At 39.5% G+C, this 19,090-nt stretch overlaps 1 protein-coding gene across 1 annotated transcript in view; it reads left to right on the top strand.

Moving 5' to 3' along the window:
• Positions 1 to 9,826: 9,826 nt before the first annotated feature.
• notch2 (notch receptor 2) overlaps positions 9,827 to 19,090 on the top strand; it is a 39,911-nt gene continuing 30,647 nt past the window's right edge. Inside the window, exons 1-2 of the mRNA XM_026305583.1 lie at positions 9,827 to 10,237; positions 18,538 to 18,619. Coding sequence (XP_026161368.1) covers positions 10,165 to 10,237; positions 18,538 to 18,619 — 155 coding nt within the window. The 5' untranslated portion in view covers positions 9,827 to 10,164. The remainder of the gene's footprint in view (positions 10,238 to 18,537; positions 18,620 to 19,090) is intronic.

Genomic DNA, 19,090 nt, shown 5'->3' with positions numbered 1-19,090 from the left:
CATGCAAAAATCTTCCAGGAAAAAAACTCTTAATATGAAATGGGGGAAAACAAAAATGAAAAAATAATAGTCTACCCAAATTTGGAAGCTGAAACTCAGTGACTCAAAGGGCACTCTAGAGAAATGTGTCATTTTACTCTTTTGTTTCTTCCAAAATGTTCCTACAAAATGTTTCATGTTACTAGTGTCACTAGTAGATCTATTGTTTTGAAAAACGTCTATGGAAATATTATGTCGGTGTTACAGTATTTCATGGTGTTTGGAACCATAAATACAGGGTGATGATACCAGTCATGACCAGAAGGTAGAGTGCTTTGCTCACTGCTAAAAAAAAAAAAAGGATAACAATCTGCTGACAGTGGCCTCCTGTTTGCTCAGCACCAAATCATAACTTACCCTTAAAAGACTGAAAAATACAGACTGCAGCTTCCAGGATATGAGCAAGTTTTTAAAAAAAAGTTGCAGATGCAGACTCCTAGCACATAGGAATAAACGCAACAACTACTAGCAGTGTAAACAACTGATTGTTCAACTTGAAGACAGAACAGGAAATGTCAGAGAAAAATGAGAAGCAGCAGATGGTAGCGTGCCAATAAGAAAAACCACAGGGCAAATGTTAACCTTTTCACCTCTCAAGGGAAATAGGTATTTGTGTGTTTGGCCCCAGTTGTGATCAAAGCTGCTGTTTTATGAAAACAACTTTGATTACCTGGAAAATGCTTTTTGACAACCTTTCTTTTAATTAACTGCCTCAGTCAATGTATTTCTATTGACCTTTTGTTAGTATGCAACAAAATTGCTGTAGATTTCTGAGACACACATGCAGAAAAATAAAACCCCTTGAATTCAATGTTACATACATTTTCAATACTATCATTGTTTTAACTAATGTTTTGTTACTGGTGATTTCCCACCCCTGTCTGCATTCATTTTTTTCATTTCTGTTGAAACAGTGGCTTTTCTTTTTTGCCAAGTCAGTATAGATTTCCTCAGAAACATGAAGAGAAAGTGACGTACTACGCAGATAAAATGTAAAATCCATGTGTGTAAATGTCACAGTGATTAAAGAGGGCAATGTACCCTTCTCTCTCTCCACTATTTTCTCTTTCCTCTGTAGGTTACCATAGCAGCAGTAAGTGTGTGACAGTCATGTGAAAATGAAACTGATTGGATTAAAATACTTTGTGTGATCAGGGGTCAGGAATACGGTACATGTACTGAACACACACAGCCTGATTTCAGCACACACACAGTATTTTCTACCCTTGTTATTAGGAAACTCACTGACGTAATACATTGCCTAGACCCTTACCCTAATTTTAACCATCACAACTAAATGCCTAACCTCAACCCTAAGCCTTAACACTGAAATCAAGTGTTAATCTTCAAATGGCAGTGTGAAAAGTGAGGACCAGGAAAAACTCCTGACTTGTCTAAAATGTCCTCATTTGGATGGAATTAAGGTCAAAATGGTCCTCACAAAAGTAGAAATACAAATACACACATATACACACACAATCACAGATGGACTCACAAACCTACACAGGTAAAAAGACTGCAGTACCTTCTACACACTTTTAGATAGAACAAAACCAGTGGTGTGTGCTCTTGCCAACTCATATTACCCTATCTTGATTAAATTTCCTGTCAAAGACACAGTGTCAACCACAAGACCGTCCACCCACACTTGACTTCTACTGAAAATTGTGTAATCTTAAAGAAACAGAACATTAATGTGACCTTCACTTTGACTTTCATCATCAGACAAAACGTTAAGCATGCAAATTCAGAGACAGAGTTCTAATTACTAGTTCTAATCACAATAAACTGACAGAAATTTCACACATAGGATGTGATTAATTTGAGGCCCCACTGTACAAATGTTTGTACGGGGTCTGTCCCACTGCACAGTCTGACTCCATCTAGTCCCCCGAGGGTGTCCTTACCACTTTTAACCAGCAGGTTGTCTTAACTCAGTGTTAAATATAAAAACAGGTTCTTAGTTGCACAAAATATGACATTAAAAACTGGAGGATGAATGTGCTATTTATTAATCAGCAACAAATAGTGACATGCACTGTTAAAAGGAGGTTAACAGACTTAGATTTGGGCAAACAGTTTACAACCATAGTTTGGTTTGGTAACCCAACAGTAGGGGTTACAACAATGCGAGCAGCTCTTCGATTCCTTTACTGAGGCAGCACGTTGATCTAAATGCCTACACCAACATATTAAAGTGTCAAAGTGACATTGCTAACATGCTGATGCTAAGCAGGTCTCAGTCTAGCATGTTAGAATGCTGATGTTTGCTAATAATTCAGGATGATGAGCATGACATTCATTTTTGCACGTACCTAAAGTTTTAATGTGTGATGTTTAGAGAGATCTATTATCAGAAATAGAATATTGCATTCCTAAAGATTTTGTAATTAGTGTGTGATCACTGGAAAATGCCAACCGTTGCATTTTCTTAATCTTAGAATGAGCCTTTTAAATCTACACAGGGAGCAGGTCTCATTTCTCAGAGGGAGCCATGTTGTGGTGCCATGTTTCTACAGTAGCCCAGAATGGACAAACCACACACTGGCTCTAGAAGTTTCTAAAGTTACAGGGTGGGGCCCATTGGAGTGAGTGTGAGTGTGTGAGGTTGTTTGTCTCTATGTGGCCCTGTGATGGACTGGGGACCTGTCCAGGGTGTTCCCCTGCCTTTCACCCAAAGAGAGCTGGGATAGGCTCCAGCAGATCCCTGGGACCCTGGTTAGGACTAATCGGGTATAGGTGATGGATGGATGGATGGATGGATGGATGGATGGAGTTACAGGGTTGGGTGTGAGGAGCGCTTAGATGGTTGCATTCTGCAGTCTCACCACTAGATACCGCTAAATCTTTCAAATTTTACACAGTGCACCTTTAAAACCTAGTATTATATGAATAAACATATTTCATGTGTAACTATAATTATTATTATTATTATATTCTGGTGATGGCTAAATGAAAGATTGTAAGATTGCTAAAGTTATCCAGTTAATCCTCATAACCTGAACATGTATTAAATCTGCTTGAAGAAAACTCAGCAGATTTCCTCGTGCACTGTATTTGTTTATACAAACGTTCATGGCAATTCATTAAAGAGTTCCGAGATATTGTAGTCTGGACCAAACTGAACCAGCAGACTAACAGAATAAAACTTCCATCCTCATACTCATGTGGTCAGTATGGTTAAAAATAACACCAAAACTGGGTCACAAACACCTCTAAAAGTTCTAAAGAAACATCCTTTAAATTAATTCACTCCTGATGTGAAATATATATATATATATATATATATACTTTGAAAAGGAAACTTTTCAAAAGGAAACTTCTTTGACCTGTGATCATCACATTTCATTCAAATAGAAAGTGTGTTTAGTCAAGTGAAAACAAAATGGTAAATCAGTCTGATTATCGTGCTTCCCTGTACACCACACACCAACATGTGGTGTACAGTGGGAAGAGGCAGTAAGTTGTGGACCACCACTAGGGAAGTTGTTTCCATCAAGTAAACTATAATAGCTACGATAAAAACGTGTTCCATCTCATATCAAACCAGCTTCCCACCTCATCCCAGCTGCTTCCCAGTCTCTTTCCCTTCATCCTCTTTCCTCAAACTCCTGCCTAATCCAATCAGAGCAAAGGGAAGCTGCGGAGACAGCAGCTGTATGGCAGAAGAGGGTCATAAAACGCAGAAGGCCAAAAGAGGAAGTCAAAGGACCTGGTGAGTTATTGCCCCCCAAACGTACACACCGGGTCCTGGGAACTAGGAACTTCTCACGGGGGGGTCAGCACTGAGTGTTTTGCAGAGCCCTGGACCTGTGCTGCACTCTGTGTATTCTTTATCACCTCGTCACAGACCAGTGATGACCCTTCATACATCGCCATCATAACACTGCATGAGTCTATTTAAAAAAGAACAGACCTTTAACTCTGTCATAAAACCAATGTAATAAATTCTCTTTTTCCCAGCACTACATATTTACCCACATCTCATGCAGAGTGCTCAAGTTGCCCTTGATGTTCAAGGATATGCCATAAACAAAAACAGGTTATAAAGCGGGAAGAGAAAATTGTGAGCAAAAGTGAGAAAGGGGGAACAAAAGAGATTTGCAGAGTTGTATGTCACACTAGCTTTGTTCAAGGCCATGAGTCAGTGCTTGTAAAAACACATACACTGAATTGAATGTGAATGAACAGCTAGCCCCATATTAGTATTAAAATGTAGTACACAGTAGACTAAATATTCTGAATACTTTATTGCTTTCTGCTTTTTTCAAATAGAAAAGATTTTTTGGCTTAATAATAGGATCTTATCTGACACGCACTATGTTGAGCTGAGCTTCTGAGAAAGTGAGAGATGAAGTGTGAATTCCAACCATGCCTTTCTTTCAGCAGCTTGTGAATTTATGATACAATTAACCCTGTAAGATATGCCAAGCACACTCACTTTACACTCTATAACTTTCAGTGTGTGACCAAAACTCGAAAACATGCAGAGAAACATGGTCTGCACACGTTATACACACCAATGCAGACAACTGTTATTGTTTGTTTGATTATGTTTTCTGTCATGTCACTGTTTAGGCCTTGCAAGACCATATTGTTTGAAATCTGTGTTTTGTATATATTTGGGGAAGTGTGTGGTGCATATATTATTTTATGACAGCATAAAACCAAACCAATCACCATATTACAATCAGCCCACATATCATGTTTTTTTTTTTTTCTGTTTATCTTGTGATAAACATTATGGACTGTAGCAGATTACTCCCACCGGCTGCATCAGAGGGGTTCAGGGACCACATCATGATGGAAGAGTCTTCATATGTGTGTCAGCATTTTTGTGTGTTGAGGTTTTGCCCTTGCTGCATGCAAGTGTATGTATACATCTTTGGGTCAGCATGTGTCCCTTTATACTATGTGTTAATGCACCAGAGAAAGATTTAGATGACCTTGTGTGGGAGTATGCAGGCCAGAATTTTCCCTCACTGAGACCTCTCTCAAATCCAAATATCATCAGCAATATAATATGCATTTGTTATGGTGGATTACACGCAGGGGTCATGGTGAAAACTTCAGGTGCTCTACTATTACTCCCTTTACTAAATCTGTCTATCTAAATTTACCTTCATGCTTAAAGGCAGTTAACAACAACCACAAGTATCCACTCCAACTACACCACCCCCCATGCCCACCCTACCACCACCACAAAGTCCTTAAAAAATCACTTTTGTTAAAGTTGTTTTGTGTCAAATTACATGTCTTATGACCAGTTTGATTTAATTTGACCCAGTGTCACAGTGTAATGACCATAAGTTGGTCAATATTTTTCCACATTAGAGTAGATGTTGCTGGAAACACACTCAGATTAGTAGCAGTGTTAGATCCATGCAGTTCATGCATGTTTACATGTTTATGTTTCAAAGCCTTTACAAAGACCTTTGTTGTATTATCTTCCTATGTGCTTCCCACAGCAGACATTAAAACTATATTCATGCCAGAACAAATGTTTTAGAGAACTGTGGAATGTTTGCTGTCCACAAATGAGGCTTCTGCATGTGTGAGTGCAAGCTGTGTGTGTATGTGCATATGTCTGTGAAAATCCTATTAAAGTAACAAAATCTGTTTCCTAGTCCATGACCCTGGTAGTATTACTTAAAGGCATGTCAAACTATAGTCTTGCCTTGTGTTGACTTGCTTGCCTGTACAAATCTAAGTGAAATCCAAACTGTTCATCCCACAGAATCCGGTTTTACTGTGACTCAATGATAATTCATAACACCGGCAGAGATAATACTAACTCAAACACGAATACACCAGCTAGGCCACTTGCTGCAGTTTGATCTTAAGTTGTATGTGACCAAGTGAGTTGGGAAACATGGTGGTGTTATATATGTGTGCGTGGGGGTGGGTGGGGAGTAGAAAACCTTGCAGAATCCAGATGACACTGCTGGGCACATTATTTTCCCACAGCACAGTATAAATAGCCTGTTAGTGTGGGGTGACGGTGGGCAGGCTAGGACGCTCAAGCGAGGATTCCATCCACACACAACACCACATTCCTGTGCACCTGGCCCTGCCAGCGCCCTAGTTCACCTTACAGGATGTGTTTACATACACATACACACATCCCTCCTCCTCCTACTTGTCCTTTATCACCTGTTTCCTCATCTTGCTGCTAGCACCCCTCCTATGCTCATGAGGGATTTTTCGGCTCCACACACAACACGCTTGGTCACATCGGGTCCTTGCGCTCACTGACTCGTGCTCCACCTCTGACCACGGTGAAACACCATGATGCACACATTCACTCACACACTTGGTTTATCACACACAGAGGCCTGCTCACAAAATCCTTGCTCCCTCCAAGTAAGAAGACAATTGCAAAATGCTACTTTAGTGTAACATATATTGTACATGCGAAGCCACAGAATATCAACAGGTAATGAAATCAGCTGGAGAGAACATTACAATTTTTTCCTTGTTTTGATTATTGACTGCAAAGTAATGCTGTTGGTTAAGTGATTAATCAGACTGACAATCAAATAGTTACAACCTCAAATGACAAGCTAAGATTAATCTTAATGGAGTATATGGTCACAGTAAAGTAGCTTTGAGTGATTACATGCAAAAATACCTATAAAAATTCATTTCATGTATGGCTATTTGGCTTTTATCTTATTTTACAATAAAAGTGAAGCCAGTAAAAAATCTGCATAGGTATGTTTACTTCATTTGGAAATAATCTAATGTCTAACCAAGAAAAGGAGGTGCATTATCTGGTCCAATGTTGACATTTGGTTCATATAACCTCCAGTTCACACAGGAAAATTATTTACTGTGATTAAATGCGTGGAAATCCTTTTATCGGCTCTGCATATCTCAGTAAACTAGACACCATGTGGGTTCTCATCATGATGACCCTGCTCTAGTGCCTAAACTATCTCTGATGTCAATGGGATCTGAAACTAGACAGATTTGATATACTGTTAGGTTCTTCTTGTGTTATCATAGTTATGACCACAGAGCAGACAAACATTTTCCAACCCGGCGTACCAGATGTAATTCAAACCTGTTCATAACATACCCACAGATCTCTTAACCTTTTACAGAAGGGCATATACATAACACCAATGTAAAGCTGTGTGCAGACTTTCTTTTACAGCAATCAGAGAGAGAGGAGGAGGCGATAATCAACCCTAAATATACCCTCTTTAGCATCCTGTTCCTCAGATCTACTTACACAGTGAAGATGACATTAGATAGACAAGTCCTGGTACTACTAATTATAGAAAGGAGTCATATACACACTTCATATTGACTTGCTTGCCTACCATCTTAGAATGTAAAGGCCTTGAATCACAGGCGGAATCTGGTTTTCCACGTCATATGAAGATGGCATGTTTATGGTTAAAGGGAGTGCATGGGAATACACACACACACTCTAGTGTAATCAGTTATTACTATCTGCCCCCTGAACAACATGTTCTGCAGAATAAATCTACTGTCTGACAGCTGGAGTCACCCTGACTAATGAGGTTCAAATCAGTGTGAAGAGCCCAAACATTGATGAAAGGCCTCTATCACTGGCATGACAGAGGCCAGTGGCTCTGATCCAGGCTAAATTTTATTACTACTCTGTGGTATACCTTACATACTAAAAAGTAATACTCAGGCAATGTATCCAAAATCATGACACTGCTAATAAAATGGATTAAATGTGATTTGCAAATTGCCATTATCCTATACAACAGTTTCTATTGTATTCTTCAACATAAGGTTTGTGTTGTTGATTAATTTAATACAACACTGGTTTAAAGAGATTTTATAACACCTCTGTGTGTGATGAACTAAACTTGAGCTTTCCCACCTCTTTATATTAAAAGTTTTATTTTTTTCGTGCAGACTTCTTAAAGTCTATCATCAGCGCAACGGCAAGAAGGAACTAATCAGCGTTTTCTGCTCACGAGGCAGATCCACACCCTCTCCTTCCATCTTTCCCAAAGTATAGAAGCCCACATCTGGAGTGACATCATTAGGAAAACAGTGCTGCAGAAAAAGTGATCCTCTGATGTGATTTACTATTGGTGTGTAGGACCAGTGGTCTTACCATGAAAGAGGACATAGATCAAAAACTAGCTGGGCAGATTCTGTATTGAATTCAACTTGCAACCCTACCATCTTGTGGCAGAAAATACAACTAAAGAATGCAGGGTTTACTCAGAATGCAGTGCATATGAGGCAATGGGTTTATATGTTTTGATGACAGAGCAGAAGAAAAAGGCTTAACAAGAACAGCATCTGACCAAATGCATTTGTTATCATGCCAGCACCTGACACCCAACCATGAGAGCAAGCGCTTGACATTGGCCACAGAAACAAAAGCATTGTCAGTACGGATCCCTGAGGAGATCAATTTGCTCCCCCCTGGTTCCAGGCCTTTCAGCAGGGTTGAATGGAGGACAGAGGGCCGGTCACAGCCACAGGAGGCTTGGCAATGTTTCTCTAATGGGGTGTAAAGACAAACAAATCACTAGGATGAGAAATAGGCTTGTTGTTGTGATGAGCCTGTGATTTACACCTGGATCATTCAGGCTGATAAGAGATAATTAGTTTGGGATTATGGCAGTCATTAATGGTTAATAAAGCCAGTGTGAGTTTGCCTGTGCATGAGGAAAAAGCAGTGATTCTTTTTGTATTTTAGAAGCTAATACTAAAACTGACATATTCCTCTTATAAAATCAATAACATGATTTAAAAAATTATGAACTGTTGTAAAATACGTTTCTGCTTATAAGCAATAAGAAAAAGTTTAATTATGTAGACTACTGACAACCCCAGCTTTAAACCTAACCTGTTTAACAACTATGGCTGCAGTTTTACTGAATCAAATTTGAAGTAGATTCTAAAAATATATTGTGAAAACAGAAAATGAAATAACTGCCATATTTGAGAAAGTGCAACTGCAAAAAATGACTTAAAGAATTAATAAATGTAAAATACTGTTGCTGATTACATTTCTGTAGATCGACCAGTCGATGGATTGATTGATTGATATTTCTGTTATGTGTGATAACAGCAAAAATACACTAGACTTTACACTTTGACATTAATAATTCTCTATAAATATGATATTAGTCTTAAAGATCCTCATCATAAATTCACTCTGCAAAGCGATGACTAACCTGAAACCTGCAGGTAAAGACTGGTTGATGGGAACTCACCTGTATAGACGCCACCGTTGCTTTACATTTAGACCAAACCTAATGTTGTTGGTCATCAACAAAATAAAATCACGCACTGTTATGATTTGATCATACAAAGTGTATCAGTGGTTTTGGAAATCACTGAAGGTCTTACCCACGTTTTTACCTTGCCCTCTAAAGCCTTGAGTAAAGTGTGAAAGACTCCTTTACCAAAACTACCTGAAGTGTGTCGTTGCAACGCTGCAGACCTGAATCGTGGTACTGAACCTGGCATTAAATGGTATCGTAATGAAAAACGTAAGCAAAGAGTGGGTGTTAAAAGACATATCGGGAAAAAACGCGCAGCTCATGGGGAGAAGAAAGAAAAATCCTTGAACGGGTTAATTTTGACTCATACCAAGTAGAAAAATGAGAAAAAAATTCCTCCGCCGCGGCGACACGGAGAAAGAAAACTTCTAGTGTGATTATGTGCTGTGTCCAGAATTAGTTGGACAGAAATGTCGGGTAATACGAATTCTCTGAAAGGACACATATCCTAATTTAGATTGAAACTTTTAAAGAAAAGTTTAACTATACTTTTGAACCCAACCATAGGTCCATGCTGACTTCAGCGGAAGGATATGTGTTGTTTCTTCAGTCGCAGTGACTTCAGTGACTGTGAGTTTACAGAGGCGGAGGCTCCTCAGCGCCGTGCGTGACTAGTACAGCTTTAATTTATGTCTTTTTAAAACTTCTTTAAACTAACCGGCCGTAGAAGAAGACACGTCAGAATTAAGGAGATGTTATAATTTGACTATACATGTAGTTTGTTCCCCCTCCTCTTAATTATCAGTGAGCCGCTTCCATCGAGACTTTCTGAGCACCAAGCGTCCCGGGAGACAGCTCAACTTTGGGCTGGCGACCTTATGTGGATTTTACAGAAAATATGGAGCAGATCCCCGGTTTCTCCTCGGGCAAGTCACTAGTCTTTATCGTCTGCTTCATCCACCTCTCATTGGGTAAGTTTTTAATGATGATACAGCTGAAGTTTTTATTTTATTTTATTTTTTTCGTATAATTTATGATTTGTCATGATCGCGTTTAGTTGCGCGGAGCAGACGTAGCATCTCCACTCACACTGACTGACGTTAGCTAACTTTAGGTGAAGTGCTCTGATATAAAGTTACTTATGAAAACGCAAAAACTGTTCGTGCAAGTAAACTTTGCCCACAGAGGGCATGTTAACTTGTATTTTATGGTCCTCAATGTCCATCCAAACGCCCATATACAATGCGTTTGGATGGACATTGTATGGCCTTGTACCCAAAACATAAGTTACGCTAACTTTAGCTAACGTGGGGTTAATTTGATATCACTCTAATAACAGTTTTAGCAGTTATGGAAGATAACGTCGTTTTAATACTCACCAACCTTATTCCCCTGTATGTAAAACTATGAAATGACTCTCAGGAGCATTTACCTCACACCTCCATAAGGACATTAAAAGTGCAGCTAAGCCTGTTTAAGGTCTGATTCATATGGATGCTATGGCCTGATAGCACTGACTCTAGATGGGTTGCACAGCTGTCCAGATGTTGAACAGCAAGCGCAAGAATCCAATATGGATTCATAAATCTTTAGACTGTCTTGTTGAACTATGAGAACTGACAGTGAAGGAGGAGTTGATAAAATTTGGATCATTGTAGTAAAATCGAGTTGCAGGAGGTAATGTTAACTTTTTTTTTCCTGTAAAAGACCCTAACCCATGTATTACTTAACTGAGTATAATTTAGGTGAATTACCAGCAAGTGTATTATGCTCTAAAAGGTGGAATATTAAGGAAGGATTAAGAATTGAGAAATAACCTTTATGTCTTTAGAGACAATTCAATGAATCAGATTAAGTATCTCTGTTGTACATAGAATTTGTAAGGTGTCATTGTGTGTTTAACGTGACATGTATGAGGATAACAGGCTTAGCTTCCAGTGCACTAGTCTTTAATTTAGCTAGGAGTCTAATAGCAGGTCCTACAATACATGTTTAGGGCCTGGGGCTGCTCACACTTGCCAGAGAGTAAAAGTCTGTCTTATAGAAACTACAAACAGAAAACAGAAAAACTAAAAGTATCTTTGGGTGTTGTGACTGACACTACCAAATGACACCTAAAATACAAGAGGTCACTAATTATGTCTTGTAGATCAAGCTCTAAACATAATGATACTAAAATATCAGACAAATACACAACATGCTGCCTGCTAGAGACCTATTTAGACCTGAGTCATTCCAGAAACCAAAAAAAAAAAAAAAAACGAAAAAAAAATCAGATATATTTATATCTAATGCCCAGTTCTGCTTGCTGTCAAATATATGAAATATGGAAAAGTAAAAAAAACAAACTTTGATCAACAGTGTATATTGCTTTGCTTTTCTGTAACTTGTGACTAATGCATAAACACTTCTAAATACCTCTGTGTGAGATAAGGTGTAACCGAAATGCCTGGTTTCCTGGGTGTTAGCAAGTTGGGGTTATCTTGATTCTCATCTCATCCATGGTTGTAATATTTAATCATCTGAAAACAAGTATGTATGTGCTTCTTCATGTATGGTTAACTACTGATGGCTTTTGAGCAAGATGTGTGTTTCAAGTGGCCTTTATTCTTCTGTGAATATAAATGAAATCCCTATTTGAAGTGTTTTATAGGTTGATATTTGTTTCTCAGCATATGTGATAAGTACTGATTTTACTCTATATTCATATTGTTCAGTGGCTACTGTGAAAAATTTACAATAAGAAATCGCCTGTAGCCTTTTAAGCCTTTATGTAAGGGTGCCAAAGCAGTGAATTTAATTTCTACTCGTGATTTTTAGCTTTTCACTCAAGCACTGATGCATGCAGCCCTCCAGTTTCTTTATCATGCACTATAGGTAACACAAAAGAAGAAAAGACAATGTAGAAGTGCTGCAGGCTGTGCAAGGAGAAGCAGTGGAATGTTGTTGGTGTTTGACATTCCTCTCGTTCAGCCTCTCTCCGTCTGTCCCATACACACTGGTGCACTTTTCCTTCCTCTTTCCATCCTCACCTATGCTTTTTTTTCTGCTAATGCTGAACTTCCCAAATTTCTGGGTCACTGCGTCATAATGTACTGCAACACGAGCAACTGCAATCACAGCATGTGATGCATGCAGGCACAAGTAATTGTCCATATGACAAGAATGCAGGTAGTAGGTGCTGCTTACCGTGATGAATTTTGAGGTTTACCCATGCTGCCACGAGTTCCTATTGCCTGCAGCTTTTTTCCAACTATAGTATTGCGGGTTTTTCCTGTGTGCAATATTTGAAAATGATTCACCTGCAAAATCACGTGAAAATGTTTATATGTTGCTGCATACACCAATTTTTATCAAATACCTTAAGGAGTTGGCAGCCCTGCTGTGACAAATGCAGCTGCACTTCCTGGAGCTTTTTCACAATAAAAAAAAAAAAACCTCCATATGTTTGCCAGTTGAAAGTTTTTTTTAAATGTGAACCAGTGAGTTTGCATTAGCAGTACGTGTAAAAACAATGAAACCCATCTGTATTTATGCAAGAACATTGGTAATACTGTGGTACAGTGCTGAAGCTGAATGTTAATCTGATCCTTGAGGAAGCGTAGGTGCCATCTTTATGGCACACGACTTATTGTTACCCCCATGGTGTGGGCATGTGGATGGTTGCATATATTTTCCCAGTGCAAACAGCTGACATGCGTGTGTGTATGTATTTGCGTGTGGGTCTGTATTACATTGTGGATGAATCTGACAAAGGCCAGTAATTGTGCCGCCCATGGTTTACTTGCATCTGACCCAAGCTGGAGCCTGGTGTGAAATGTGATTTATCTGCACCATGCTTCACCCTGTGCTCTGAAGACAAAGATATTTATTCAGCTTCCCACAACACTGCATTATTAACTGACCACCATTTCTACCCACTGCCTACTGGCTGTGTTATTTATGTGGCTCAGGGCATCTTCTCCTTGACACCCTCATTTAAAGCTTTTCCTTTGGCTTCTTTTTTTTAAGTCTTCTTTCATTTGCTCCCTGCCATCTCAGCAAAATACATTTGCCATTGGTTTAGTGTCTTCATCATGTTTCAGGCTATATTCAGTTTAGCCTTCTCCACCCTTCTGATTAGTAGTTAAAAAGCCGCACTTGCACATGCGTTTCAGTCCCATGGTTATTGGTTGTAGTAGGAGAGAGTAGTAAATAGTGAGTCAAACCATATGCGTCAGTGGGTGAAGGTCTGTGGGAAGGTGCCCCAGATGTACAGTATGTGTGTCTATATTTCCATGTGTGGAAATATAGTCATGTTGAAATCCACAACAATGTGAAAAGACGTAGTTATGGCCTGTTACTGTTTAGATTAACAGTGCTAATACAGCACCCATACCTGCTTGACCAGTTTGTGCTTAGTCACTTTGATAGTCACTTTGATCCTCATGCATTAAATAAATACCAGTCAGAACGTGAATGAAGGTACAGTAGGTGCATGCCCTGCAAGAACTACCTGCATTGTTACTACAGGAGGTGGTGGTTGTGGTTGTAAAGGTCGAGGGGATTACAGAGAGCTGTGTCTGCACTGTTGAACAGGTTAGCAAATTAACAGGGAATTACTGTGGCCTGCATTCCTTGGCCAACGCAGCCCCGTAATCCTGGAGACAGGCAAGCAGGGCGCAAGGAGTAATGAACCCAGCAGGGCACATGAGGCAGGAGGAGGGACACTACATGGTAAAGTTCAGAAAAGAAATGCTGCCATTTAAAATCAGTCTCTTGTCAGTAAATGGAAATTAATATGAATTAACCAGAGCAAATCTTTTACTTTTGGAGATTGGAAACTTTAAAACTCCCTGTGAAATCTTTGTGGTTGTCACCTTAACAGTTCGGGGTTGCCTGTGCTGAATGTGTTTCAGTGGGACATGCAGTTAATAAAGATTGCCCAGTGATAAATCTGTTGTCCTTAAATGTCTGCCATAATTAACTAGTAAAAAACTATATATTTTTGCCTGATTATTTGAAGAAAAAACATTGGCTGAGAGGAGAGAGAGAGAAGTCTTATTATTTGACCAGAAAATCAATTTTAACCAAACATGAATGTGCAATCTGAGAAAATGAAATAACATAAACCGATGAGATGAAGGTGGTTGTTGCCCTGATTCTAGTGGTTAAACTCTGATAACAAATGCAGATAAATAAAATGTTACCAAAATCTGTCACAATCGCTAAGAACTGCCTGAAAAAGCATTTGACTCAATAAGATCAGGGGGTGGGAGTTTGTCTTTCTGGAGTATTAAGGTGAGCTGCAGGTGGTTTTGCAGACATGGTATTGCATCACCAGCTATGTATACTGTTTACTTTGTGTGACTATATTTATAGGCACAGTTGAAGTCTAGATAGTTTTTGTTTTTTTTTAACACTACAAAAAAGTTTTAACAGTGGGGGGAAAAGTTTGGATATAAATGAGGTAGGGAAAGTCCCTATAATTGCCTGGTCTGGTCTGCTTTCCCTATTTCTGTCTGTCTGTCTTACTCCTTCTAGCGCATACACACACACACAAACACGCACATGCACACACTGAGCCAGCAGTGCATCCTGCTGTTCTGCTGTACCAAAACAGCTCAGCCCCACTCAATACACTCAGCTTTCGACGAGACTCCAACTGTAAGTAATTACAACAGCAAGGCAACCGTCTCAGTTGGGTGGTCGATAGTAATTACAGAAGCTTTGGCATCCAGGACCTTTGTCCTTCACCTTCTTATCTCATCTTTATCAGTTGAAACTACTTTCTGCTAGTCAGTGTTTTAACATCAGGCAGTGGAGTGTTTTTGACAGCAGGTTTACCCAAAGTGCAAATGTTAGAAATAATTCAGATGTAATAATGCACATATTGTTGCATTTAATAATGTTTTTATCTGTCCTGATGAAGATAATAATGTCATCCCCAAACTTACTGGTACTCACATGCTTTTGCTGTTTCTGTTGGCATGGTCCCGTTTCTTACTCCACACCCTTAAAAATGAAGCTGACCAGTGGGTCTGAAGCCTTAAAACCTGAGCTGGGTTTGTCTACTTGGTTTCTCTGCTGTTTGTGTGGGCCAGTAAAGCTTCCCTCAGGGTAATGGTGTTTAGTTTGAGCCTCGTCTCCCTCCTTCCATGCTGAGCTAGGGTATTTTATTGCAGATTACCATGGTGACTGCTTGGCCTGCTGGATATAGAGGCATGTGCAGCAATTCCAGGAAATAGGGTTACTTCCTCACTCAGTGCGAACAACTTCCTGCCCTCCGTTGTATGGATGTGTGCCAGGGCTCAGGGACACCCGTTCGTGTGTAGTCTTTGTCTGTAGTTTCGTAATTGCTTCCCCATCTCAATCCACAGCTATTAGCTCAAAGCCTGTCTATCTTCCTCCCTCACCCCTCCTCTTTCTTCCTCTTTGACAAACTTTTTTCTTCTCAGTACATGGCTGGATCCCTCTAGGTGTTGGTGACAAAGTAGTGACAGGTGCTGAAGGAGGACACAGCGTAATTCCATCTGAACACAAACAACCAGACACCCTTCTAACATTTTTTCTGTCTAGGCTATCACGGGCTATGATAGCTTGCTTTCCCTTTACTTAGATTTTTTTTTTTTATTATTATTTATTATATATTTCTGTGAGTTTGACCTAATTGTGGTGCTAGAAAAAAGGAAGATCAAAGGATCACTATAATTTATTTAAGCAAGTTTCATGCTTAATCCATGAAATACTTATTACAGTATTATTAGATCATAAGTCAGATTTCTGTAAATAGTTTGACAAAATTTAAAGATCATCTGCAGGTACATTCACTACATTAAGATGAAGCCATTTCCTTTGCAATTTTTATAGACAATTATTGCCATCCACAGTTACGTTAATGGTGACAATGATGGTGCAAGTCAACTGTGTCATCACCAATGACAGGCATGTATTTTCTCAATACTGGAAACTGGAATGTGTCTTGCAGTGTTGAACTCTGGGGCTGGGTTAGGTTATGTCAGGTAAGCAAAGTATACACACCGCTTCTCTCCCACTCCTACTAAACTGCACAAACTGTAAAACAGTGAGTTTAGTTCTTTGGAGGTCTTCTTCTCCCTCACCTTTATACACAAAGGCAAACACCAACAAAGCTGGAGGATTCAGGGTTAGTGGGTGAGAAAAGGAACAAGTCCATTTGATCAGGAATGGTCCAAAGAATAGTAATCATTCAGTCTGATAACTTTTGTGTGTTTTCTCTCACCATCTGGCTGTAGTTTCACTGTTGACTTTGTTGATCTGGCCTCCCTTTCCTGGGAAATTTTCCTGTCTGTGGTTCATTGATAATGAAGTGTGAGAACAGCTAGGTAGAGAATGCAGTGCTGCTGATATGAGCATGGTTTGGGTTACAATACACAGGTTTGTCATTTGAATGTTTGTGAACATTCTGTTTTATTTTAGATTGCTGAAATCTTTTCCAAACTTTCAGTCAGGGAATTGGAGACTTGCACAAATGGAGTAATTGGTATTTGTGCGTGTTACGATGGTGTAATAGGAGGCACTCTGTCCCAAATCTGCAAATATAATTGCATCTGGTATTACGACAGTGTGCATGGGAAGCTCAACAAACCAGTCTGGATGAAAGCAACCTTTTCTGGTCCTCCTGGTCCAATTTTCAATTGCTATGTCTTATGCATGGGTCTTCTCTGCTCTACCTTTCTCCTCCCCTCAGCATGATTTTTTTTTTTTTTTGATGAACTTTTAGTTGACTCCTTTTGCATTAAATGCTGACTTACATGTGACCTAATCAAAAGTGAAAGTTCCACTGGTATAACCACATATCTTTGGGTTATTGCATGTGTGTGATTTTCATGTTCTGACTCTGCATGTAATATATTTGCTCAGTACAAAAATAGTCCCCAAAATTGTAAAGTATTGTAGATGGTCTCCTGTAATGCAGCAGCAGTCTGACATCACTCAGACTACTTTACAGTGTAGTTTGTCACTATTACAGTGATTACAACTGCACAGATAGAGGCGTGTGTGTGTGTGCATGCTTGTTAGGATTATGAATTTCACAGTGGTTTATGTATGGCATCTCCATGTCTAATGGGCTATGTCTGTCAGTGTGGCTGTAAGGCCTCACTCTGATATGGATGGATGGATGGATATTTCTTATAGTTAAAGTGTCTTAAAAGCTTTTCTTAACTGTGACACTGTGATTAATCTGGGCGCAGGAAGTAACACCACTGCTGAGCGCACTTCCTGTAATGCAATGAGTATTTTGTGAAGAAATTGTTGGTGTTTCTTTGAAATCAGCTGACCTACTCTCAGTTTTGTAAAAAGAGCTCTGTTCAGCACTATTAACCATTTTAACATGTGAGACTATAAATGAGACAAAATGTTAATATAGCAGATATTTTATTGCTAGTGCTTATGATTTATTACATTTTTGCTCAATTAATCACATGAAGTTAACAGTGGCTTCTTTCATCTGGCTCCCATATCACATTGATAAATACTAAGAACACCACACTTCTGTTTGGCATGCTGGGCTGGCATGGTCTGCGTGAAGACCACTTGAGCCATGTGTTTCTGACGGCTTAAGACATACAATGCCTGATGTGTCTGGCTGTGAGTGTCTCGCTGGTGGGGAGATAGTTGGGCTTTGTTGCCTTCATCAAGGCTCATTTCTGTCTGCCTGCCCATCCGGCTGCCCTGTGACCACTGGTTGATTTCAGGCTGGCTTTGCATAGTTGGCTACATAGGTGGTGAGCCCCCTGCGTTATCTGTCTAGTCATGAGGGGAAGGAACAGAAACTTTCAGACGAAGTAGAGGGTTTCCCTCGGAGGCGTGGAGAGTGTGAGTGGGGGGTATCTCTCTACCTCAGTTAACCAATTTCATGGGGAGCAAGGAAGGCTAAAGCTACCCAGGCTTTGAGGAGTTTTCTACCAATTATTGTTTTTGATATAGATATTATGGTGTTTTAATTTTAGCCACATAAAGCCAGAGGACATCAACATTATTATGGTGTCTCTGTAGGTCTGAAGTCAAGACCACAACAATGAGGAAACTGAAATTCCTGGAATACTTCAATTTCTTACTGTTTTAAGATGTGACTGTGATTGTTGCTTTTATAACCCAACAACAACAGTGTGAAGAAAAACATTTTAAATCTGTGTTAATGAAGGGTTTAATTCGCAAAACCACTGGACGTATTTTAATGAAATGAAGTATTGACTGAATATATAGCAGGTGAAGTGCCTTTCTCTAACTTGTCTTCTGTCTCTTGCAGCTCTGCAGTGTGTGGATGATAAGGCTCCTTGTGTTAACAATGCTACATGTCAGACCTTTACCAACGGCATTGAATACTGCAGGTAAGATTGGCTGGTTGGCTTTGTGACTAAACACACAGGCCTGTCTATTCAACCCATGCTGTAATGCCAACACTGTAAAAGATCTGTGAACACAGTACTAAAAACACCTCATAATGGAATTGCTGGATGTGAAAGCCAGAGCAAAAATAGGGTTTTAAGATCAACCCCAGCCTGTCCACGGGACCATGAGGTTTTGCTCAGGCACGAAGGAGCGAATAAAAGGCTGCTCTGTCTGACAAAGTACACCAGTACTGGGAACAATACCAATACACACATTTCCACCTCCAAGCCCTTATTTAGGACATTTCGAGGGTGTTGTTACATACTCTCTTGTTGCTATAGAATTGATAGCTCTAGGCATTGCCAAGATATTGTACTGCCCACGGATGTGTTGAATTTAAAAAAAAAAAAAAAAAGTAAATTATTATTTCTTGAGAAAGAAACACATGCAGTGTAACAGACTGAATAAAA

This window comes from Mastacembelus armatus, chromosome 4 (assembly GCF_900324485.2).
Source record: "Mastacembelus armatus chromosome 4, fMasArm1.2, whole genome shotgun sequence".
Taxonomy (NCBI): Eukaryota; Metazoa; Chordata; class Actinopteri; order Synbranchiformes; family Mastacembelidae; genus Mastacembelus; species Mastacembelus armatus.
This window is presented reverse-complemented; position numbering and strand designations above follow the sequence as displayed.